This window comes from Anomaloglossus baeobatrachus, chromosome 3, assembly GCF_048569485.1.
Source record: "Anomaloglossus baeobatrachus isolate aAnoBae1 chromosome 3, aAnoBae1.hap1, whole genome shotgun sequence".
NCBI lineage: Eukaryota > Metazoa > Chordata > Amphibia > Anura > Aromobatidae > Anomaloglossus > Anomaloglossus baeobatrachus.
In genome coordinates this window covers 455,588,589-455,615,464 of record NC_134355.1, presented here as the reverse complement: position 1 = coordinate 455,615,464, position 26,876 = coordinate 455,588,589, and the positions used below count along the sequence as shown (strand labels likewise).

At 46.5% G+C, this 26,876-nt stretch overlaps 1 protein-coding gene across 1 annotated transcript in view; it reads left to right on the top strand.

The window, feature by feature from the left end:
* Nucleotides 1–26,876, top strand: part of LOC142297272 (putative cation-transporting ATPase 13A4) — a 243,681-nt gene that overhangs the window by 88,904 nt on the left and 127,901 nt on the right. The window contains exon 13 of the mRNA XM_075341527.1: nucleotides 1,567–1,755. Within this exon, the coding sequence (XP_075197642.1) occupies nucleotides 1,567–1,755 (189 nt within the window). The remainder of the gene's footprint in view (nucleotides 1–1,566; nucleotides 1,756–26,876) is intronic.

Here is a 26,876-nt window from a genome sequence, read left to right as displayed (position 1 = left end):
GTAATCCAAACAACTTCTCACAACGGTCCTAGCTCTGCTGCAACCAAGCCCAAAGATACAGAAAACATGTCCTGTCTCTCCAGCCTCTGGGAAACACTGACAAGGGGAACCCGGTTAGCAGAACTGATGTCACCCAGTTCACCAGACGTCATACCTGAGGTCCCACGGTATGAATTCTGGTGACCTGAAGTACTCTGGCTTAAAGTGCGGGGCCGTACCTTGCACCCCGTCAGCCCTTTAACAGTGACAGTGCTGGCCGGGGGTCATGGAGAGCAGGGCAGCCCCAAACCCCCTCCCCCTGGCCGGCACTGTCATTGTTAAAGGGCTGGCTGGGTTTGAGGTATGACCCCAAACTTTAAACAAGAGTGCTTCAGGTCACGAGAGATCATACCTTGGGAACCCGGGTATGACCTCCGGTGAACTGAGTGACGTCACTATTGTCAGCCGAGTCCCCCTTGTCAGTGTTTCTCGGAGCCTGGAGAGATGGGACATGTTTTCGGTCTTTCCAGGCTTAGATGTAGCAGAGGCAAGACCATCGTGGGACGTCGTGTAGATTACGGCAGAACTTCAAGGGTCTTTTTGCAGTTAATAAAGGAGGGGATAGAGGGTGCTGTATTTTATTTCACTTAAAGGATTTTCTCTGTGTTTGTACTTATTTATTTTTACTTATAGGATTAGTGATGGGGTTCTCATAGACCTCTACCTATCACTAATTCTGGGCTTGAGGACAGTTGTGTGCTTTCATTGACCCCTGATCTTACCCTGATTGCACCGCACCAGGGACTTTGGGAAGAGCCAGGTAAAGAACCGGGACTCTCACATCAAATGGATGCAATAATTTTGGGGCAGCTTCAGGCTGCTATTTTTAGGCTCCCAATAACCATTGGTCTCCCAGCCTGAGAATATCAGCCCCTAGCTGTCGGGCTTTCTCATGGCTGGGTATCAAAATTGTAGAGGGACCGCACACTGATTTTTAAAAATTTATTTAAATATTTCAAAAAAAAATCACATGTGGTTCCTCCTATTTTGATACACAGTAAAGATAAGCGCATGGCTGCAGCCTGTAGCCGTATACTTTATCTGTGTTGGGTATCATAATATGAAGCCAATTTTTTATTTATGTATTTATTTTTACTGTATGATCTAGACCCGCAAACAGCGCCTGTGATTAGTTGCAGGCAGATGCTGTCACACAGGCTGTGTGTCTGACTGCACCCTGTTGGGTGGGGAAAGCAGGGAAACCAGTGAATATGCAAGAAGGTAATGAGTGGCCCCTGAAGTGAATGTGCAGCCTGAAAGCAGCGTACAGCTGTGCCGGAGCCTTGGTAAGTGTAGCGCGCCTTCTCCTATCCCCCTATCACTTCTACCAACATTATTAATCACTGGATTCTGGTCCCCATAGACTTTTATATGGGCACTGGAATCCATCCAGATCCGGATTTTAAAAACTATATAACAGGAACCCGCTGGTCCCGGTTATCTGCGAGTCTACTCATAACTAGTAAGAATGTCTCAAAATGTATCATCAATAATGTGATTAAAGAAATACCTGTATTGTTTCCCCAGGCCAGTATTCAGGACATTGTGCTAATGTCATTACTGATGACAACAGTTGCAGTTAATCCAACCCTTCCTGCATCTATTACAATTTGTCTGCTATGTGGTCAAACAAGGCTGAAAAAACAGGAAATCTTCTGTATTAGTCCTCAACGGATCAATGTAGCTGGGCAGCTGAATCTTGTATGTTTTGATAAAGTAAGTTCAATTTTAATGAAATAATTAAGTTACTCATTGATGCTAGTTGTACTATTTCTCCATGCAATACTGAACACAATTATGACATTACAAAGGACAAAATAAAAGAATTGATGATCACACTTAGGGGTACTTTGCACGCTGCGACATCGCAAGCCGATGCTGCAATGCCGAGCGCGATAGTCCCCGCCCCCGTCATAGCTGCGATATCCTTGTGATAGCTGCTGTAGCGAACATTATCGCTACGGCAACTTCACATGGACTCACCTGTCCTGGGATGTCGCTCTGGCCGGTGACCCGCCTCCTTATTAAGGGGGCGGGTCGTACGGCGTCACTGCGCCGTCACACGGCAGGCGGCCAATAGGAGCGGAGGGGCGGAGATGAGCGGGATGTAAACATCCCGCCCACCTTCTCCCTTCCGCATATCCTATCGGAGCCGCGGTGACGCCGGTAGTAGATGTTCCTCGCTCCTGCGGCTTCACACACAGCGATGTGTGCTGCTGCTGGAGCGAGGAACAACATCGGACCATCGCGTCAGCGTAATTATGGATTACGCCGACGCTACACCGATGATACGATTACGACGCTTTTGCGCTCGTTAATCGTATCATCTAGGCTTTACACACTACGATGTCGCCTGCGATGGCGGATGTGCGTCACTTTCAATTTGACCCCACCGACATCGCACCTGCGATGTCGTAGTGTGCAAAGTACCCCTTAGGCAAATGTAACCACTTTTGGGGAACCCATAGACTATAGACTCCTCGGCAGTTAATACAATGCTTTGCAATGTTGTTCTAAGACACCACTCTATAGTAAGTAAGCAGCTTGTATAACAAAGGGTATTGGCGAGTCTGCGTGATGTGGCCATTTTTCTTTACCCTCTTCTGACATAGCAAGATTATATGCAAATCAAAATAGTCAGTGGAGCCTCTGTTAGGAGTCTCAACACAGAAACTAGCCAGATATCCTTCCGGGAAGGACCTAGCCAAGGAGTGGCTCTTTTTAGGAAACCACCATAACCACCATATGAAGTGGCCCTTTTAGTATATATCCAACTCTTTGACAAGTTTAAAGATATGACAAGGGAAATACCAGGCCAGGTATCCATCCACAGACAGCTGTTTCGGGGTATTGCCCCTAAACAGTGTGGAGTAGGATTCTGGCCAGGTGGGAGCAATGCCTAGTAGACCAACAAGACAAAACAATCACTGATCTCGGGGAGACCAGCCAGAGAAAACACTGCCGGCAGCCAAAGAGGGCGCTCAATACAGTGAAATCCTAGGTGCATTGCCCCCTGGGAAATATGCAAATCAAAAAAGTCTGTGGAGCCTCTGTTAGGAGTCTCAACACAGAAACTAGTCAGATATCCCTCCGGGAAGGTCCTAGCCAAAGAGTGGCTCTTTTTAAGAAACCACCATAACCACCATATGAAGTGGCTCTTTTAGTCAATATCCAACTCTTTGACAAGTTTAAAGATATGACAAGGGAAATACCAAGGCAGGTATCCATCCATAGACAGCTGTTTCGAGGTATTGCCCCTCATCAGTGTGGAGTAGGATTCTGGCCAGGTGGGAGCAATGCCTAGTAGACCAACAAGACAAAACAATCACTGATCTCGGGGAGACCAGCCAGAGAAAACACTGCTGGCAGCCAACGAGGGCGCTCAATACAGTGAAATCCTAAGTGCATTGCCCCCTGGGAAATATACAAATCAAAAAAGTCCGTGGAGCCTCTGTTAGGAGTCTCAACACAGAAACTAGCCAGATATCCCTCCGGGAAGGACCCAGCCAAGGAGTGGCTCTTCTTAGGAAACCACCATAACCACCATATGAAGTGGCCCATTTAGTCAATATCCAACTCTTTGACAAGTTTAAAGATATGACAAGGGAAATACCAAGGCCAGGTATCCATCTATAGACAGCTGTTAGGAGCTTGATGTAACCTTGTTAAATGTGAAATAGTGTAATTTTGGCAAGAAACTGACTTCATACTTTGACAGAGTTATCAATCTATCAGATTACAGACTCTTCTTCTGAAATGCCTAGTTGCTAATCTAGATGCTGAATAATTGCTTACAATGCCATTGAGAATACGAATGAATGGCCCATAACCCAGACAAACTGACAACCAACACCTGTAGAAATAGAACATTTTAATGTAATCTGTACCTCCCCAAAATAATTTTATATATGTGTATATAGAGACAGACCTGGAAAGAGACAGACCAGGCAAAGAGACAGACGGGCAAAGAGACAGACGGGCAAAGAGACAGACGGGCAAAGAGACAGATGGGAAAAGAGACAGACGGGCAAAGAGACAGCTCTGGAAAGGGACCGCTGGGCAAAAAGACAGACCTGGAAAGAGACAGTCCTGGAAAGAGACAGCCCCAGAAAGAGACAGCTGGGCAAAGAGACAGCTGGGCAAAGAGACAGCCCCGGAAAGAGACAGACCGGGCAAAGAGACAGACCTGGAAAGAGACAGACGGGCAAAGAGACAGACGGGCAAAGAGACAGATGGGCAAAGAGGCTACCCTGGAAAGAGACAGACCGGGCAAAGAGACAGCCCTGGAAAGAGACAGCCGGGCACAGAGACAGCCGGGCACAGAGACAGCCGGGCACAGAGACAGCCGGGCACAGAGACAGCCGGGGACAGAGACAGCCGGGGAAAGAGACAGCCGGGGAAAGAGACAGCCGGGGAAAGAGACAGACCTGGAACGAGACTGACAGACAGATAGAGACAGACAGACAGACACAGAGAAAGGGAGAGACACAGCGACAGAGAGAGACAAACAGAGAGACTGATACAGACACAGACAGAGAAACTGATACAGACAGAGACAGACAGAAACTCGAAGAGAGACAGTTACTATCCCGGGCAACACCCGGCTACTACAGCTAGTATATATATATATATATATATACACATATATATATATATATACACACACACACGTAGCTTATGTAAAGGTAGGCCGTATGCAAGACCTAGCTCTCACTGGTTCTCACCTTTCAATTTGTTTCACTTCTTCATCGCTTAACCCCCTTCCTGCAAACTAAGTAGCAACCCCCATTCTAAAACAATGATCACTTTAAGTTATGAGGACAGACTATACAACTCCAAACATTGATTCATTTGGCCACAAATTGATAATGTGACAGGAACAAACTATCCACATGAGTAAAAGGGGCGGTCGGGGGCCATTGTAGTCATGGCAGAGTCTGCTATTCGGCTGTCGTGCAGTCCAGTTTTCCTCCTCTGCACCCCAAACGCCACGTTAGTGCAATGCAGTAATGAGCAGACTTTTTTCTTCATGCGTCACAAGCACAGACACGGTCACAGGTTTTTTTCAACCAAGCTTCTTTACTTGTTAACATCAAATATAGTTTCTTATCTCGCCTGAGGCGGGCACAATCCTGTTGTCTGAAGGGGTTACCAATAGCAATGGATAATTTATACATTTTTCCGGTCGACCGCTTTCCTGGTACTCAGGCTCCTGTTGGGGTTCCTAACCTCCTCTTCCTCTCCTTCAGCTTCACGATCCACAGCAGAATAAACCATCTTTCTGGTCAGTCAGGACCTACTCTTCTCTCAAGAGCCATACTGACCTTTCACTGACTGATAGGATTCGTTAGGTCTCCACCAGGGAATGGCCACCACCCGGGCTGCACTGCATGTCCGGCACCTGGATTTGACCCACAAGGTCATGCTAAATTAAAGTTATTGGGATTTTGCTCCACTACGTCTCTCACAGACGCCGTCTGCTCCTCTCCCTCAAGGACTCTACTCACTCTAACTGACCTCTTAACCGCTCTTTTTCAAACAACTAAGCCCCTCCCCTTTACTAACTCCCTCTAGTCCAGGAGTACCACGTAAGTAGCTCCCACATTGTGGCCATTTAAACACATTACACCATAACATAAGCTTCAAACATTGCATTTCATACACAGTGGATTTGCATTTTCTATGCTGTGACGTCTGAAACACATCTTCTGTGTGGTTTGCACCATGCCATATTTATGGCTTATTTACTGATGTTTCAATAAAGACTCCAAAAATCTTTTTTATTCTACAGTCGGACTGGATGCTGGATTATTTTCTTTACCTGTTGTACAGTGGATTTGCAAGTCTGGATCGGCTGAGCCTTACACCCCCTTACACATGCAGAAGCAAAGGAGTGGCAGACCCTCTGCAGCCTGCCCCCAATTCTTTTAAACAAGGAACCGACCATCTCTCCTCCAGGCAATGTCCTAATAAAAGCAACAGCAAAGCTTCCTCCACAGTGACATTCTCTAAAGATACCTTCCAAGCATGCTGATCATGTTCTGCCTCTTAAAGATAAAGAAATCATGCATCTTGCTGCTCAAATGGCAAATTACACAACTCTGTTGGACAAACCAAGTCAGTTTCTTCCACCAGAGGTGGCAATTCCTGAGAACGTTCCCACTGAACAAGAAATGGATTCAGTAATCAACTTCTTTATATCACATATGAACTATGTTTCCACTCAGACGTTCAAGGGCAAGCGAAACACTAACCACTGTAACACCCTAACCACTTAACGAGATGAGGGTGATAATAAATGAATTGCAGACACTACTACCATGGTATGGCAATCAAAATTTACTTTTCTATTCTTGATCCCATCTTCCTCAATGGCCAGCTACACTACAATGGGGAATAGTTCGAGTAAAGATTCTTATTTCTTAATAAAATTATGTACCCACATTTTTTTATGCCACTTAACAAATGCCCAACTACTTTGATAATAAGCTCCAAACCCATTTTATCCTTTTAAATCTGTAATTGGCTGTAACCCTTCCCTGTGAATCACTGGCTCCATCAACAAGGATCTTATTACGGTGGGGACAATTGCAGTGAAACTAATAATAATCCAATCGTCACCCGAAGTCCTCCAGGCAGATGACAAGACCACAGAGGGCAGGCGAATGGAAACAGCAACTACGATAGATAACTAAAGATGGAGTCGATGGTGTTAACCTCATATAACCAAATGTGAATTGTGCCCTGTTACAACACAGGACACAGGCTAGGTCACGTGTGTAAGAACACGTCAGATCAGGAAGGTAACCCAGTTAATGTCACATGGAAACCTAAGGGATAGATGCTGAACTGGTCATGTGCGTAGAGGTACGACAGGTAAGATAGCTCGGTTAGCATCACAAGTATAAACTTACACACACTCAAAGGTCTGCCACTGGCTCTGCAGACTACAGGTCACATGCGTAGAGAGCACGTCAGACTGAAGAGGTAACCCAGTTAGAGTCACTGGGTACCCGGTGACTGGTAGGACAGTAGCTGACCCTAACCGCACAGCGTTACCAGTATATTGTGGTGCCTGGCACTGCCTTTCACAGTCCTATGCACACATACACCTGTCACTGACTCTGTAGGAAAAGATGGCGCTGGAACCCAAACACACGCAGCACAGTAAGCTGATTGAGCTGCCGTCACATAGAATGATGCTCGTGCACCCTGCCCCAAGCCACATGCCACGTGGTTGTGGCCATACAACAATTGCCGTGTCACCGCTGATATCATGCCGACCAATCATCGGTAACATCTCACGCATGTGCAGTAGCTGGAATCCCACACTTAGTACCTGGAGAGGCTGCAGGAGCCCACACATGCTTGGCAGGGTTGAATGAGCACTTAGGCTCAGACCGGTGTAAAACCTTAGCCTCCTGATGCCTCTCAGCCAAGCACCTGAAGCGACAGGCAGATGGCACTGTGGAGTCGGCCGGTCCTAATGCAGGAGACGAAGACGGGACCGGATCGGTTCGAGGTTCAAGGGAACCCCGAACCGTGACAGATCAACTATAATATGTTGCTAAAAATTTAGCCCAAACTCTTAAGTTATCTTGCAAATCCATATTCAGTCTGACAAAAAAAGATTTCGGGATCCCTAACCCCAGCCAACTGCCTATCGGCATGATGCAGCAAGCAAACTTAAGTTTGCCTTACAAGGCTTGTAGCCCCTTCAAAGTTACCTTAAGCAGTTTTCTGACTTTTCCCACATCTGCTATCAAGTAAGTGAGATCTGCACCACACAAATCCAGGCAAGCAACCACGTCCACAAGATTTTCCTGTGGTGTGCCAAGGTGAAGTAGAGCTATGCCATGCCCCTGAGACTGTTGCCAGTCACTCTCACAACTGGTGTAGTCGGCATGATCGGTCCTTGCTTTGCGAACATCTACATGAAGCTGGGAAGCCTTAAGCTGCATTGAAGATGGCGACCATTCCACAATCTGTCGGAGTGTTAAAAATGGACTGTGGTATAACGGATAGTGGTGCAGGATAAACAAGAAGATGACTGGAACAACCCCTGAAAGGCTATGCCATTCAGAAGAGATGCCACACTTGTAAAGGACAGTCCATAATGAGTAGTGCCTTCCCCCAAAGGGTGCATTGAAAGGAAAAAAAAACACCCATTGGTGAATTACAAACTGGAATGGGCAAAGACTGTGGAAAAACGGGATGATGAGCCCAGAAGAGACCACAACTTGTGCAAGATGGAGCTCTGAAGCGAAATGCCTAGTGGTGAGCAAAGAGGGTGCCATATTGTAAGAGAGAGTTGGAGGAGAAGGAGGGTTTGATCATGATGGACCACAGATCCTGGCTTGAGTGCACTGGGCTCCAGTATGGCGTGCCCAAATTAGGTAGCCCTGGATGGAGTGAATGACAGACTAAAGGCTATCATGGAGGAGTGTTAATAACCAGTTTGCTTGAAGGAGAGAGTCGTGCTGTCTTCCAAGTCCAAACCTGAGTCTACACGTAGCCTTTGTCCCGAGACCCTTAGCTTAACAGGTATGGGGTCACCATTACTGGAGAATGACAGAGGGCAACCTGCTCATGTGGAACCTTCACTAGTGACTGTGAGCTTGGAGTTCTTTCCTGAAGTTATGGTGTACCCCCTACTCCCTTCTCCTCAAGAGAAGTTAGGCCTTCGTTAGGACTAGAGTTGAGCGCGGTTCGTGGTTCGAGGTTCTCCAGTTCTAGGCTCGAGTGATTTTGGGGGCTGTTCGAGATCGAACTAGAACTCGAGCTTTTTGCAAAAGCTCGATAGTTCTAGATAAGTTCGAGAACGGTTCTGGCAGCAAAAAGCAGGGCTTTTTACAGCTGCAGTGTGCAGGAGCCATCGCTGGCAGCCTGCCAGAAGCTGGTAACCAAGATAAACATCGGGTATCCAAGCAAAGCGCTTTGGTTAGTAACCCGATGTTTATCTTAGTTACGTGCAGGAAGCCCACACTTCCCCGCTCAGCTCGCTCCGCCCCCTCCTGCCCGCGGCATGTACACATATACACACACACACACACACACACACACACACACACACACACATGGTCCCGCTCGGCTTACCTGCGGTGATGAAGTCCCGCCATCCCGACCTCAGCGCTGTCACTGTCCTCCATGGCCGCCGCTTGTCACATCACCTCTCGCTTCCGACCCGAGACTGACTAGCGGTGACGTCACGGGCCTGTCGCGATATTTGGCTGTGAAGGCGGTGGTCTTTGAACTCAGTGACAGGGGCTGTCAGTGTGCTGGAGATCAGCGCAGGTAATGTACCTTGCTGACAGCAGCACTTGTCATCACCTGCAGTGACCTGGGCTGACCCATTGATGTTAGCTCAGGTCACTGAACTGCTCTCCCAGCCAATGGGGAACATCCTGCTCTTCATTGACTGGGACAGTGTGGATCGTCATGGCAACCCCTTGGATTACACCAGACCTGGATTTGTTTTTCATTCTAATAAATTGGTTAAATTGGGAATCTTTTGGGGAGTGTTTTTTCAAATAAAAATGTGTTTGCCGTCTATTTTTTTTTTATTACTGACTGGGTTGGTGATGTCGGGTATCTGATAGACGCCTGACCTCACCAACCCCAGGGCTTGATGCCAGGTGACATTACACATCTGGTATTAACCCCATATATTACCCCGTTTGCCACCGCACCAGGGCGCGGGATGAGCTGGGGCGAAGCACCAGGATTGGCGCATCTAATGGATGCGCCACTTCTGGGGCGGCTGCGGCCTGCTATTTTTAGGCTGGGGAGAGTCCAATAACCATGGACCTCCCTAGTCTGAGAATATCAGGCCCCAGCTGTCTGCTTTACCTTGGCTGGTGATCCAATTTTGGGGGACCCCTACGTGTTTTTTTTTAAAAATTATTTATTTAATTTAAAATAACAGCGTGGGGTGCCCTCAGTTTTGGATTACCAGCCAAGGTGAGGTTGCCAGCTGTGGTCTCCAGGCTGCAGCCGTCTGCTTTACCCTAGCTGGCTACAAAACTAGGGGGAACCCTAAATCATTTTTTTTTCATTTTTTTGGCTAAATACAAAGCTAAGCACCCCTTAGTGCCACATGAAAGGCACCAAAGGGTGCTCCACTTTTCCTCCACTTTTTCTCCATTTTTTCTCCACCTTTTCTCCACCTTTTCTCCACCTTTTCTCCACCTTTTCTCCACTTTTTCTCCATTTTTTCTCCACTTTTTCTCCATTTTTTCTCCACTTTTTATCCATTTTTTCTCCACATTTTCTCCACTTTTTCTCCACTTTTTCTCCATTTTTTTCTCCACTTTTTCTCCACTTTTTCTCCACTTTTTCTCCACTTTTTCTCCACTTTTTCTCCACTTTTTCTCCATTTTTTTCTCCATTTTTTTCTCCATTTTTTCTCCACTTTTTCTCCACTTTTTCTCCATTTTTTTCTCCACTTTTTCTCCACTTTTTCTCCACTTTTTCTCCACTTTTTCTCCACTTTTTCTCCATTTTTTTCTCCATTTTTTCTCCACTTTTTCTCCACTTTTTCTCCACTTTTTCTCCATTTTTTTCTCCACTTTTTCTCCACTTTTTCTCCACTTTTTCTCCACTTTTTCTCCACTTTTTATCAATTTTTTCTCCACTTTTTCTCCACTTTTTCTCCACTTTTTATCCATTTTTTTCTCCACTTTTTCTCCACTTTTTCTCCACTTTTTATCCATTTTTTTCTCCACTTTTTCTCCACTTTTTCTCCACTTTTTCTCCACTTTTTCTCCACTTTTTCTCCATTTTTTTTCCACTTTTTCTCCACTTTTTCTCCACTTTTTCTTCACTTTTTCTCCATTTTTTCTCCACTTTTTCTCCACTTTTTCTCCACTTTTTCTCCATTTTTTTCTCCACTTTTTCTCCACTTTTTCTCCGTTCTTTTTCTATGGTCGGTCTACCCATTAGCTCTGCCATGCATACTGTAGCTCTACACCTACTGCACATGTTACTTTATGATTGACATCTCTTTCGTACCAGAGCTGTCTAAGTCTACTCTGACCCCATATTTGTCATTACTATATTGTCCTTGTACTGTATTATGACATTTGTATCATGTGTTTCATTTCTTGCTGTGTTGCAATTTTTTTGCTGCATCCCAATTGTACCTCTACATTGTTCGAGTTTATGTTATTGTTCTCTCACTCTTATGTGATACTGATTATTGTCATTTTTCATGATTACATGCAGATAAGTCCAATCTGACGAAGGCTCAGGCCGAAACGTCATTTGTAACTTGTTTTGGACAAAAACATATATGCTTATGAAAAATTTTTTTTTCTTAATACGGACCAATAAAGAGTGATTTTGCATTACTATCCGTTGTGACTTACTGACTTAGTCTGGGAGATTTAAAGTGCCGAGGTTACTCACTAATTTTATCTATTATTACCTCTGAGCACCTATATACCAGTGAGCAGAGCTTCCTCTACAGTAGTTCTCCTGATTAGGCATGCCTTTACCTCATGAGCAGGGCATTGCAGCTTTGGTAGCAACCATTACGACATGGACTCTGCTGCTGTGGACCTGAGAAGAGTGAGTGCAGATTCATTGCACCCACACTCCTCACATGAAGGGTCCGCACTCCTAGAAAATGGGGGATACGTTCCCTGAGTGTCTCCCCCCCATATTCTAGACGGTCCAGAGTTGTCGTGGGACCCCTTTATTTTTTTTCTTACAATAAATTGGTGAAAGAGGAAATGTTTTGGGGACTGTTTTTTCAAATAAATTTCTTTTGTCGATTTTTTTTTTTTTTTTTGTTAGTACTGACAGTTTATGATGTTGGGTATCTAATAGACGCCATGATATCACAAACTGCTGGGCTTGATATCAGGTGACTTTACAGCTAGTATCAACCCGATTTATTACCCCGTTTGCCACTGCACCAGGGCACGGGGTGAGCTGGGGTGAAGCGCCAGGATTGGCGCATCTAGTGGATGCGCCACGTCTGGGGTGCCTGCGGCCTGCTATTTTTAGGCTGTGAAGGCCCAATAACTATGGACCTTCCCACCCTGAGAATACCAGACCACAGCTGTCCGCTTTACCTTGGCTGGTGATCCAATTTGGGGGGGACCCTACTTTTATTGTGTAATTATTAATATTTATAAAATAATTATAAAAAAGAGCCTGAGGGGACCTCCACATTGGATCCCCAACCATGGTAAAGCTGCCAGCTGTGGTTTTCAGGCTACAGCCGTCTGCTTTACCCTAGCTGGCTATCAAAAATGGGGGGACCCAACGTCATTTTTTTTTTAACTATTTTTTAAATAGAAAAAATTAATGGGCTTCCTTGTATTTTGATTGCCAACCAAGGTAACGGCAGGCAGATGGGGGTGGCAACCCATAGCTGTCTGCTTTATCTGTGCTGAGAATCAAAAATACCGCGGAGCGCTACGTCATTTTTTTAAAGATTTATTTTTACAGCACTGTGATGTCCAGCAATCAAAATACAGGGAAGCCCATTTTATTTTTAGTTATTTAAATAAATAATTAAAAAAAATATATATGGGCTCCCGCTGCATTTTTTGTATTGCTAGCTAAGGGTAATCCAAGCAGCTACTGGCTGCTAACCCCCACTGCTTGGTGTTACCTTCACTGGCAATGGAAAATCCAGGGAAGCATTTTTTTTGCCAAAAAACTACAAAAAAAGGACGTGAGCTTCGCCATATTTTTGTATGCTAGCCAGGTATAGCAGGCAGGTGCTGGAAGAGTTGGATACAGCGCCAGAATATGGCGCTTCTATGAAAATGCCATTTTCTGAGGCGGCTGCAGACTGCAAATCGCAGCAGTGGGGCCCAGAAAGCTCAGGCCAACCTGTGCTGCGGATTCCAATCCCCAGCTGCCTAGTTGTACTTGGCTGGACACAAAAATGGGGCGAAGCCTACGTCATTTGTTTTCTAATTATTTCATGAAATTCATGAAATAATAAAAAAAGGGCTTCCCTTTATTTTTGGTTCCCAGCCGGGTACAAATAGGCAACTGGGGATTGGGGGCAGCCGTACCTGCCTGCTGTACCTGGCTAGCATACAAAAATATGGCGAAGCCCACATAATTTTTTCAGGGGGCAAAAAACTTCTGCATACAGTCCTGGATGGAGTATGCTGAGCCTTGTAGTTCTGCAGCTGCTGTCTGTCTGTATGGAGAAGAGCAGACAGCAGCTGCAGAACTACAAGGCTCAGCATACTCCATCCAGGACTGTATGCAGAATTTTTTTGCCCACCAAAAAAATGACGTGGGCTTCGCCATATTTTTGTATGCTAGCCAGGTACAGCAGGCAGCCACGGGCTGTCTCCAACCCCCAGTTGCCTATTTGTACCCGGCTGGGAACCAAAAATATAGGGAAGCCTGTTTTTTTTAATTATTTCACTTATTTCATGAAATAATTAAAAAACAAATGACGTGGGCTTTGCCCCATTTTTGTGTCCAGCCGGGTACAACTAGGCAGCTGGGGATTGGAATCCGCAGCACAGGTTAGCCCGAGGTTTCTGGGCGCCTCTGCTGTGGATTTCAGTCCGCAGTCATCCCAGAAAATGGCGCTCTCATAGAAGCGCCATCATCTGGCGCTGTATCCAACTCTTCCAACAGCCCTGGAGCCGGGTGGCTTGTTGGGTAATCATGAGTTAATACTGGCTTTGTTTTACTAGCCAGTATTAAGCCAGAGATTCTTAATGTCAGGCACGTTTGACTCGGCCATTAAGAATCTCCAATAAAGGGTTAAAAAAAAAACACCACACAGAGAAAAAATACTTTAATAGAAATAAATACACAGACACATTAGAGACTCCATCTTTATTACCCCCTGTCAGCCCTCCACGATCCTGCTCTTCTGTCTTCTTTCTTTCTAGTGTAGTAGTAGTGACGATTGTAGTGAGGATGAGGTTCCCCAGATCATCACTTGGGGCTGGGGAACCTCATCCTCACTACAATCCTCACTACAATCGGGAAGCAGCGTGCAGCCTTCACTCCGTGAGTGATCAGTGCTGGCTGTCAGCGGTAACAGCGGTAACGCTGACAGACGCGTTACCATAGCAACGGTGCTCTCGGAGCCGCGGTTAGCGGTGACGTCACCGCTAACTGCGTTGCTATGGCAACGGTGATCTCCGTTAATGACCGGCTGTGTCAGCCGGTCCCTAACGGAACGGGGAGTCGACCGTGTGCTAGAGCATGTCGCCTGTACACGGCGATACACATATGTGCACCGTGTACCGGAGAGATGAACTCGCAGGTCCTACATGACGCGTCATAGTCATGTGACCAGTCTGTAGCCAATGAGATAATAGCCACGTGACTGGTCACATGGCTATTTTGACGTCACGATAGGTCCTGCATCTCTGCTGGCAGTGCAGGTCACCGGGAGGATTAAGCGATCATCGGATGGAATAGCGGCAGGAGACAGAGTGCAGAAGGGATCGCGGGGACCGGTAAGTGTTATGGCAATGTTTATTAACTGTTTGTGTACATTTATAATGCATTTTTATGTGTTTGTGATTGCCTCCCATTATAGCCTATTGGTTCGAGTTCAGTTCGTTTAACGTTCGACGAACCGAACTCGAACGGGACCCCCGTTCTGCGAACCGACCTCGAGCCGAACCGCGACCGGTTCGCTCATCTCTAGTTAGGACGTTTCTGAGAGCATTCCGGCTCGATCCCTGCATAGTGCATCTACCCCTTGGAGCTACTCCGGTAAAAGGAAACGAGAAGGAAACCCATTATCTGGGAAGGTGACTGTTAGAGATTTTGTTACTGTGCACTGAATACTATATAAATAATATATAAAAAATGTACTTAAGCTTTGTGCCTATTATCTCACTTATAAAGTTGCATTTGTTGAACTAAAAGAACTGTTCCATGTCCATCTTTACTGCAGACGGGACCTGGTTCACCAATGGCAGAGGCAACCTGCTAAAATGTACCCTCACAAGTGGATAAAAGATTTAACACCAGAAACATTCTTTACTACCCACTCCAGAAAAGTGGTAAAAGATATGATATATGCACAGAAAAGTACAACAATCAACAAAAAATCTCACATCCCAAAAGCAACTCATCAAGTGTATATTTTCAAATTGTGTATAAAACACACACATGGAGTGTCATATTCATAAAATATAAACTTTTGTGATAGAAAAAACAAATAACAATTATATCCCAAAAAGTTTTTTTGATCATCAAAGTTATAAATACCGTAGGTATACAGTATGTTGAGTGCTCCAAAACCAGTATACCCTCAGACTAACAGAAAAAAGAGGGAGTCATGACTATTATGTATTGCATAGCATTACAGATTCATACAGATTCCCAATGTGAAGTTTATCTAATTCAATTTACAGACAATGCAACACTCCTAAAATGAGCTTATCCACATGCACAATTCAAAAGGTGATGCAGAAAGGATAGTTAAACCTAATAATCAAAGGCACAGTCACCTATTCCTCCTATAAGGATATGAACACTGTTCACTCATGGATAGATGAGAATTCCCAGCTGTCAAGAGTTACGAGGGTACACAACTCCCAGTCCTGGATGCGCATATACTAGTGTATATGTGATGCCCTGGACTAGCCAGGTAGTCACAATTAGGCCCCCCGCACAACAACCTTCCCCTAAAAAGGGTACCATCAGCCAACCTAAAACCCTGAGTCACCCCTCTCAGGTTCTGACATACACACCAGGTGGGCAGAACCAGCCGGTTGGCCACGCCCACCGAGGAGTTCGGATGGCCTGAGGCAGGAAAGCACGTCAGTTAGTTAGTTGGTGAGAGGAGAGTGAAAGGGAAAGGAAGGAGAGGAGTAGGGAGAGTGACAGAGGAGAAGAGAACGTCTGTCAGGGGTCTGGGTCGTAGCCCAGACACCCTGTGGCCAGGAGGCAGATGGTGGTGGCCGCCTGCAGGAGCTGGGATTACAGCCGGTGGAACCGTAGGGACCGGGGACGGGCGGTGGCCCGCCGGTACCGAACAGGGGAACCGATTGGAAACCAGAGCACCAGGAGGGGTACTCAGACCCAGTACGAGGCCCAGAAGCCACTGGGCCGAGTTGAATCAACTGATTGAGGACTGACTTGAGGCCCCTTACCATCCAAGGCCTGACTGAAGACAACAGCCCACCCAACAAGGATAGAAAGCCACCGCCAAGGCATAGACATCCAAAGGGCCAGCATCTGCAGGAAAATGGGTTCCTCAGCACACATTCAGCCTGGGAGCAGACTACCGTCGCTGAAGCGTAGGCAGTCAAACACACACACAAAAGGTGCAGGAGAAAGAAGGCAACCACCAGCTCAAGAAAAGGGGAGAAACGCAGCCAGCTGCGGGCACCGTCCACCATCTTTTTTGGTTTACCAGAGACTCCAACGTATTTGTAATAGTGAGTACATCAGTGCCCTCGGGCCAAGCACCGCGCCGCACCGCATCAACACTGCCCTACACCAGCAATTTACAGTGACCCCTCGGGCCCCGGGACCATCACCCCCTACCCACGGAGGGGTTAACACCAAGCTGCGTAACACTGTCCCCGGGAGCCTAGTCAATGGCAGCGGTGGTGTCCATCCATTAACCACAGCGCCGTGGGTGGCGTCACGAACTTTCGATCCCCAAAACCACCTCCCCACCTGCACGCATAGCGCCAAAGCAACGACTCCCCCAACATCCTAACTCCCCTTTAGGCCTGCGCCACACATCCGTGCCTCCGGCACGTGTTTGTCATTTTTTACACGTACCGGCGGCACGGAGACACTTTAACCAATGCTACCCTATTGTAGCAGGCACACACACGTAAAACCACACGGAACGTGTGTCCGTGTGCGTTTGTACGTGTGTGCGTTTTTGAAAGCGCTGACATGTCCGTTTTTTCACCGGCAGCACGGGTGTCACACGGCCCGCACCCGCACCACACGGGTGTAGTGTGGATGCGGTCCCGTGTGACACGCGCCGGAGAAAACACACATGTCATTGAAAAAAAAACAAAACATTAACTCACCTTCTCCAGCCCTCCTGTCTCTGCCGCTGCTGCCTCTTGCTGCCGACCGCCGCTCATTAATCTCATAGAATATTCACTTCACTGCCTGGCAGCAGCAGCAGCGGGGAGACGGGAGGGCTGGAGACCGAGGATCAGCACCACGGACAGCAGCGCGGACATCAGGAAGGACCAGGTGAGTATAATAATTACCGGTTCTACGTGTGCTATCGCGGATAGCACACGTAGAACACACGTGTCACGCACGTACCAGAGACACGTACTTACCTGCACGCAACACGCAGGGAAAATACGTGTCTCTCGGCACGTGCGTGAATTTCACGTGAGTGTGGCAGAGGCCTTAGAGAGAGGCGGCGGGACCCCCGGGTCTGTGGGAAGCTCGAGCCACCCACCGACGAGCACAGATCCGAGCGGCTCGGTACATCAACTATCAACCAGATTCACTGGTAACAATCTAGGTTCTGCCTGGATATTAGTTTTTGCTAGCAATGTCCCCTGTCCAAACAACTGAACCCAGTCAATTGCCACGTCAAAATGAAATAAACTACTGAATTTATTATTTCCGTATTTTTGCCAATGTTAACTGATATACCCCTGGGAAGAGATAAATGGTTGATCAACTGGTATTTATTAGGTTCCTTCTTTGCCACCACCTCTAAAGGTGACACCCTCAGGTTTTTAAGAAGGGGAAGTTAAAATGGCCATGCCATCTGCCCCAAGGAGACTTGTAAAGTTGTTTTTTTTTTTTCGAAAACTACTTTGGAGAACTGTAACGCCAGTCTTAAGTTTTTAATGGCAATAAAACTTTGATGTCAACAAGCGAGATTTTAACCCCATCCTTAAAACCATTTTCTCATAAAACAGGGTATCTAGGTATCTCTTTTGGAAACAAGCCATCTTTGACAGATGAACCGATGTCACCACTTTTTTGGGTGTTATTTCCTCCTTTTTGCTTTCCTCCTCTGAAACATTTGTTGTGCTATGTCTCCACCACAAGAGGAAGATTCATACTTTAGTTTGCACTTGGCTTGAAATTTACACACCCTTCATTGAACAAGAAGCATATTCTTTTTTGCATAGCCACCCAGTGTCCTGACTGCCCTTAGCTGCCAGTGTTTCCTGGAAAGCACTTCCTCCCTTGACCTGATCTGTCACCCTTAACTATAAGGCAATATCTTTATGATCTCAACAAATTTAATGATGATGAAATTGTTTGTAATATCTTAACCACCCTTGACCCCCATACACCCAGTAAGCATCACCGATCATATCCATATAACAAAACAGTGCAGAAACATTTTCCCCAACTACACTTGCAAACAGTGGAAATGCTTGCAACCAGTTGGGGAAGGTACACAGAACCAAGTGATACCTCCTTTTAAAGGGAATTTGTTAGCTAGTTTTTGCTACCTGATCTGAGAGGAGCATGAAGTAGAGAAGGAGTCCCTGAATCCAACGATGTATCACTTAGTTTACTGGGTGCAACAGCTCAGACACAATCGGATTTTATAGATTTAGCATGCAGTAGAGCTGAGAAAGCTAACCATACCAATACCAGGCTCTATTTATACAAAGTCAATAGACTGTGAGCTGCTTATCAGAGGAGGGGGCACAAATCTGTAGTCCAAGCAATGATAATCTTCTGATTTTAAAATAATCATTGCAAGAAAATAACAGCATAGAGCTTGATTAAAAATGCATCTCTCAAAACTGTGTTTTAACCCCTTACAGCATTCCGTCTTCAGTTTACATAGGAAAACCCTCTTGACAGATTCCCTTTAAGTGTCATCTTTCTTAAATCTATCAAGATTAAAATGCTTAATAATAATTTTATTATCATGTTTGCTGTATACACAGCGCTCCAGATATATACAACTTAGGAAGCACTAACAGTGTTCCCCCCTCTGTATCCAGTGATCATGTGATTGCTGGGTGAAGGGAGAAAGCAGGAGCTGCTGGGTGCTTAGACACTCATTTAGCTCTTGTATGAAGCCTGGAAGCTGAATTTCTCCTAACCTGGAGCTAATATACCAAGCCAGTTACAGGGGAAATCAACAACAAAAATAATGCATTAATATGTTCAAATGCCAATCAAATGCCTTTTATGACCTAATGGGAGGCAGAGTGTATAAAATAAATGAAAAAAAAATCAAGAAAACAAATGAAACTAGAATAAAAAACATTGTCAACTGAATTGCTGTTTGACCCCTCCACCAATGAATAAAAAAATGTCCAATACATACAAATATTTTCTTTGGAAAATGCAACTCAATTTGAAATGCTTTTCAGCAGCCCTATTGTGGTTGTAAAAAAAAAAGTGAAAAATAGACAAAAAACTGGAAGTTACCAGGTTACCAACTAGATAGGTTCTGTAGGTTTGTTTGTACCCCGAGTGTATATGTAAATTGGAACAGGAGCAGCAAACAAAAAAAAAAAACTAATACTCATTACTGATTTCTCCAGCCACCTGAGTACCTACTGTACAGTCCTCTTCTTGCTGCCATAGCTCACTGCATCTCCTATGTCTTCACTATAGCCCATCACTTGGTAGTGATGGACGAATCTGGATTGTAAAGTTTGGGGTCCCTACCGGGTACTTAAGCGGGCTTTACACACTGCGACATCGCTAGCAATTGCTAGTGTGACGCCTTGGACTAGCCAGGTAGTCACAGACATAACACCATACACACCCCCTTCCCTAGGCAGTTACAACAGTCAACCAAAACCCCTTGTTTCCTCCCTCCAGGGACTAGTGTCCGCGCCGGGTGGGGCGGAGTCAAGCGGTTGACCCCACCCACCGATGAGTTCACAGGCCTGGAGGCGGGAAAAGTGTCAGATCAGTCTTGGAGGTGAAAGTGAGAGGAGTAAACACTTCAGGTGTCTGAGTAGGAGCCCAGGCACTGACAGCAAGGTTGGCAGATGGTGGTGGCCATCTGCAGGAGTTGGTGGAACTCCGCAGAGCCGTAAGGACCGGGGTCGGGCGTCGGCCTGCCGGTACCGGACCTGGCAAGGGAGTGAAGCTAAGCACACAGGCAGGGCCATCGGACCCCGACCAGGCTTGGAGCCGCCGTCAATAGTCAAATCCGAATGTGACAGGAACCCCAGGGGTTTCCTAACAACCAAGTCCCGATTGAAGGCAACAGTCCACCCAGAGAGGATATACAGCCACCGCCACAAGCTAGAGATCCAAGGGCCAGCGCCTGCGGGCAAAACGGGTTCCTATGGCACCTTTACGCTGGGGAGCGGACTACCGGTGGGCAACCACAGGAGTCAGAACATTTCTAACAGGTGCAGGGAAAGACAGCCACCATCAGCTGCCGGGGAGAGCACAACAACACTGCAGCCGGCTGCGGGACCCGTCCATCTGGCCGCTTTGGTTCACCAACGACTCTGTCAGTGATTGTCTGAGTGAGTACTTCAGTTCTGACTGGCACCGCGCCGCGCTGTCCCTGCAACCCTGCACCCCAGCCATCCAGCCTCCCCGTTACACCACCGGGCCCCGGGATCACCAACCCCCCTACCCACGGAGGGGACAACATCCTAGCTGCACCCTACCATCTCTCCCGGGATCCCCGTTACCAGCAGCGGTGGTGCCATCATCACCAAGTCCCGTGGGTGGTGTCACAAACAATTTCCCTAAACATACCACCCCCCTTTTCACTCACGGGTGAGGAGCGCTGCTCGAGTCCCCGGGTCCGGTCCACCGCTCGAGCCACTGAGCAGCAGCAGAAGCCCCGGACCCGAGCGTGGCGAGCGCGTCCCCTCCGCCCGCGACACTAGCGATGCCGAGCGCGATAATACCCGCCCCCGTCATAAGGCCGATATGTGGTGATCGCTGCCGTAGCGAACATTATCGCTACGGCAGCATCACACGCACTTACCTGCTCTGCGACGTCGCTGTGGCCGGCGAACCGCCTCCTTTCTAAGGGGGCGGGTCGTGCGGCGTCATAGCGACATCACACGGCAGCCGTCCAATAGAAGCGGAGGGGCAGAGATGAGCGGGACGTAAACATCCCGTCCACCTCCTTTCTTACGCATTGCCAGTAGAGGCAGGTAAGGAGATGTTCCTCTTTCCTGCGGTGCCACAAATAGCGATGTGTGGTGCCGCAGCAACGACAAACAACATCGCTAAAAAGCACAAAACAATTTTTTATTTCAGGATGACCTCTCCGCGGCAAACAATTTTGCCCTCTTTTGTGATCGTTTCAGATCGCTCTTAAGTTTTACACACTGCGATATCGTTAATGATGCCGGATGTGCGCCACAAACAACGTGACCCCGATGATAATTCATTGACGATATCGTAGCGTGTAAAGCCCGCTTTAGTGTCTGTGCATGGACCCCAAAAATAGACTTCTCAAGGAAGTCTATGTTACTGTTCAGGTTAAAAAAAATTAAAGGAAAAAGAAATAAAATAAGGAATAAAGCAGGAGCAATATACTAAAGTGGGCTTTACATGCTACGATTTCGCTACAGCGATCTCGTTGGGGTCACGGATTTTGTGACGCACATCCGGCCGCTGTAGCGATGTCATAGCGTGTGACTCCTAGGAGCGATTTTGGATCGTTGCAAAAACGTCCAAAATCGCTTCTCGTTGACATGGGGGTCCGCTGGCAGTTATCGATCCTGTCGCTGGGACGAAGTTGATCCTCGTCCCTGCGGCAGCACACATCGCTACGTGTGACGCCGCAGGAACGAGGATCATCTCTTTACCTGCCGCCGGCCACAATGCGGAAGGAAGGAGATGGGCGGGATGTTGTTATGTCCCGCTCATCTCCGCCCCTCCGCTTACATTGGGCGGCCGCTTAGCGACGTCACTGTGACGCCGAACGGACCGCCCCCTTAGAAAGGAGGTGGGTCGCCGGTCACAGCGACGTCGAAGGACAGGTAAGTATGTGTGACGGGGGTGCCCGATTTTGTGTGCGACGGGCAGCGATATGCCCGTCGCGCACAAACGATGGGGGCGGGTCTCATGCTAGTGATATCGGGCCGGATATTGCAGCATGTAAAGCCACCCTTACTGACTGCCTTGCTCATTAACCCTCATACATTTTTACTGCTCCACCAACCACCGTGAGTCCTGGAGTATGTGATTAGTTGCAGTCAGACAGCTCCCCCACATTTTGTGACAGCGTCTATGATTGGTTGGATCACACACGCTGTCTATGTCCTTATAGTGGTATAAAAATAATTTAAAAAATTGGCGTAGGGTCCACCCATATTATGATATCCAGTGCAGATAAAGCTTACGGCTACATGCCCCCAGCCATGTGGTTATCTTGGCTGTGTATCAAAATAAGAGGCATTATAACAAGAAAAAACTTAAATTAGCTCACCTATGTAGTGCACAGAATAGACTCCAGCAAGTAGAAATAGAAAAAAAACAGCTCTTGTCCCAGAATAAAATAAAAAACTTTTATTCAACAGATAAAATACATTAAAAAAAATGCTTCCATGGTACAGAGCATATGCTAGGAGCAAGGCAACATGTTTCTGACCTTTTGTGGTCCTTAGTCAATGCCTGAGTGCCCAGCTAGATACATTGAGTACATATATAATCAACAAAGTAATTAAAAATTAACACACACATGTGAAAGAAAAAACAACTAGCTGTAGGAAAAGAACACATAAATACAGCACCAAATCTGCATCTCCTGGCAAAATAGTGCTTCAAAACAGCATAACGTTTTGATGCATTTTTTGCTAGGTGATGCAATAAAAGTGCAGGAATTTGGTGAACAAATTTCATCACCAAATCTGCATGTCTTGGCAAAAAAAACGACGGTTTTCTGCCAGGAGATGCAGGTCTAATTGAACTCAGTTCACCTGAGTAGAGGTCACTGAGTTCAATCAGTTCACCTGAGGTGAGGTTACTTGCGGTCATAGGTGGGGTACTGTGGAAACCTCCACCTGTGACCACAGTAAAGGGCTCTTTACATGCTGCAATAAATCTTACGATGTGTTGGCGGGGTCACGTCATAAGTGATGCACATCCGGCATCATAAGTATGATTGTAGCGTGTAAAACCTCCGTGCAATTGCGATTGAACGAAAATCCATTCATCGCATGCACGTCGTTCATTTCTCAAAAATTGAACGTGCGGTTGTGCAATGTTCCCGAGGCAGCACACATCGCAGTGTGTGACACCCCGGGAACATTGCATGACAGCTTACCTCCGTCCGCAGCTCCCGCTGACAATGCGGAAGGAAGGAGGTGGGCGGGATATTTACGTCCCGCTCATCTCCGTCCCTCCCACTCCAGGAAGTGGATGTTTGCCGCCCACAGCGAGGTCGTATGCACGGGTAAGTACGTGTGACAGCTTTTAATCGATGGTGCAGCACGGTCAAAAAATTGAACGTGCCGCACATACGATGGGGGCGGGTCACATCGCATACGATATCGTATGCAAAATTGAAAGGTGTAAAGCAGGCTTTAAACTCAGTCTAATCTCTGCAGTCTAACCTTTCAGACAGCTGCTGCAGGCTCATGAACTGCCCTGGAGTAGCACCTGGTGACAACCTGAAGCTCTAGCCTATCCTTACCATTAGAAACCCTCATGAAAACCAAGTAGCTGCTTAGTTATGTCCCTCCAGGGTAAACCCACCCCTGTGGTACAGTGTGTCCACAGCCCCCATTAAAATAAAAAATGTTTTTTTATTGCAATGGAGCAAATATGGGGAATGAGAAGGTATTGTTTTAGTATTTATTCTGTAGGTGAGTGAAAACTTTTTGGTTGATGCTCTACCACATACAAGTTTTATTCTAGTCCTTAATCATGCAATCATTACGGCAGACCAACTTTTACTATAGAATCCTATGGTGTCCTAAAATAGTTCAGTAGAATCTGTAATTTCAGATACTGCATCCAAAATAAGGATGATAAAATGTGACTGCAATACAAGTGCACCTCAATAAATTAGTATGTCCTCAAAACGTTAATTTATTTCAATGATTTAATACAAAAAGGAAACACATATACTATATACAGTCATTACAAACCGAGTAATGTATTTCAAGTGTTTATTTCTGTAAATGTTAATTATGGTTTACAGCCAACGAAAACCCAAAAGTCATTATCTCAGAAAATTAGAATAATTAACACAAAACACCTGTAAAAGGCTTCCTTAGCATTTGAAATGGTCCCTTAGTCTGGTTCAATAGGATACACACTCACGGGGAAGACTGCTGACTAGAGATGAGCGAACCGGTCGCGGTTCGGCTCGAGCTTGGTTTGCCGAACGGAGGTCGCGTTCAAGTTTGGTTCGGCGAATCGGTTCAGCGAACCACTCGAACCCCATAGGAAACAAGGGGAGGCAATCACAAACACATAAAAACAATTAGAAAACACCCTCAAAGGTGTCCAAAAGGTGACAAACAACTCACAACACAACACAAACAAAAGGAAAGTGACAAGAACAAATTCTCATGCGAAAACAAAACAGCGTTACGAGGAAAAAGAGGACAAGACACAGATATAGGCATGGCACGCCCTTCTAAAATCATGTAAAACACCGCAAGGTGACTACAAGCAGAGTCTCCCTTTTTTCCAAAAATTGGGCCGCACAGACACCCCTTCAGTGGCAGCACTTATGCCCCAGTCGTACACTTAACAGTTAGATTTGCATAAAGCACATTCAAAAATACGCCATACTTAACCGTCCCCAGGATGACACCGGGGTAGGTAGCAAAGTCTTTGCTGAGCCCAGATTTGCTCATCTTGGATCATTTTTAGAAACACTGTAAGCAAGGGTTACTCCAAGCGGAGTCTCCCTTTTTTCCAAATATTGGGCAACATCGACACCCCTTCAGTGGCAGCACTTGTGCCCCAGTCGTACACTTCACAGTTAGATTTGCATCAAGCACATTCAAAAATACGCCATACTTAACCGTCCCCAGGATGACACCGGGGTAAGTAGCAAAGTCTTTGCTGAACCATGACTTGTTCATCTTGGCTCCTTTTTAAAAACACTGTAAGCAAGGGTTACTCTAAGCAGAGTCTCCCTTTTTTTCCAAAAATTGGGCCACACAGACACCCTTTCAGTGGCAGCACTTGTGCCCCAGTCGTACACTTCACAGTTAGATTTGCATCAAGCACATTCAAAAATACGCCATACTTAACCATCCCCAGGATGACACCGGGGTAGGTAGCAAAGTATTTGCTGAACCATGGCTTGTTCATCTTGGCTCCTTTTAAAAAACACTATAAGCAAGGGTTACTCCAAGCGGAGTCTCCCTTTTTTCCAAAAATTGGGCCACACAGACACCCCTTCAGTGGCAGCACTTGTGCCCCAGTCGTACACTTCACAGTTAGATTTGCATCAAGCACATTCAAAAATACGCCATACTTAACCGTCCCCAGGATGACACCGGGGTAGGTAGCAAAGTCTTTGCTGAACCATGACTTGTTCATCTTGGCTCCTTTTTAAAAACACTGTAAGCAAGGGTTACTCCAAGCGGAGTCTCCCTTTTTTTCCAACGATTGGGCCACACAGACACCCTTTCAGTGGCAGCACTTGTGCCCCAGTCGTACACTTCACAGTTAGATTTGCATCAAGCACATTCAAAAATACGCCATACTTAACCGTCCCCAGGATGACACCGGGGTAGGTAGCAAAGTCTTTGCTGAACCATGGGCTTGTTCATCTTGGATCATTTTTAGAAACACTGTAAGCAAGGGTTACTCCAAGCGGAGTCTGCCTTTTTTCCAAAAATTAGGCCACACACACATCCACCCCTTCAGTGGCAGCACTTGTGCCCCAGTCATACGCTTCACAGTTAGATTTGCATCAAGCACATTCAAAATACACAAGCATTTACTCTCCCCAGGATGACACAGGGGTAGTAAATTCCTGGTGGATCCATGACTTGTTCATTTTGTTGAACGTTAGTCTGTCCACATTGTCACTGGTCAGACGCGTGCGCTTATCTGTCAACACACACCCAGCAGCACTGAAGACACATTCTGAGACAACGCTGGCAGCTGGACACGACAAGTTCTCCAAGGCGTAAGTGGAGAGCTCTGGCCATTTTTCAAGATTTGAAGCCCAAAATGAGCAAGGCTCCATTTGCAAAGTCATGGCATCGATGTTCATTTGGAGATACTCCTGTATCATCCTCTCCAGCCGTTGACTATGTGTCAGACTTGTTGTCTCTGGTGGCCTTGCAAAGGACGGTCTAAAAAAATTATGAAAAGATTCCATAAAATTGCTGTTACCAGCACCAGATACGGTGCTACTGGTACGGGTAGACTGTTGAAGATGTCGAGACCGTCCCATGTTTCTCAAGTTACAACTGGGAGAGTCACTCCGTGCACCACGGTTGTTTGGTGGAAATGCCGAGCTAAGATAGAGTAACAGCTTTTGCTGATACTCCTACATACGTGCATCCCTTTCTATGGCTGGAATTATGTCACAAAATTTGGACTTGTACCGGGGATCTAATAGTGTGGCAACCCAGTAGTCATCATCACTTCTAATTTTGACAATACGAGGGTCATGTTGGAGGTAGTGCAGCAAGAAAGGCGCTCATGTGTCTTGCGCAGCCATGCGGACCAAGTCCACGCTGTGCTTGTGGCATAGAGGTGCTAACCGTTCTTTCTTCCTCTGACATCTCCCCCCAACCTCTTTCAACTGAAATTTGACCAATGTCCCCCTCATCCGCTGAGTCTTCCATGTCCATGGACAGCTCGTCCTCCATTTCTTCATGTTCTCCTGCACCTTCCTCAACATTTTGCCTGCTACCATGCGCCGTTGTTAATCTCTGTCCCCTATGGTCCCATGCCTGCCGCCTTGGTGATGATGAACGTCTGGACCTTGGTGATGTTGTTGTCCCTTGCAC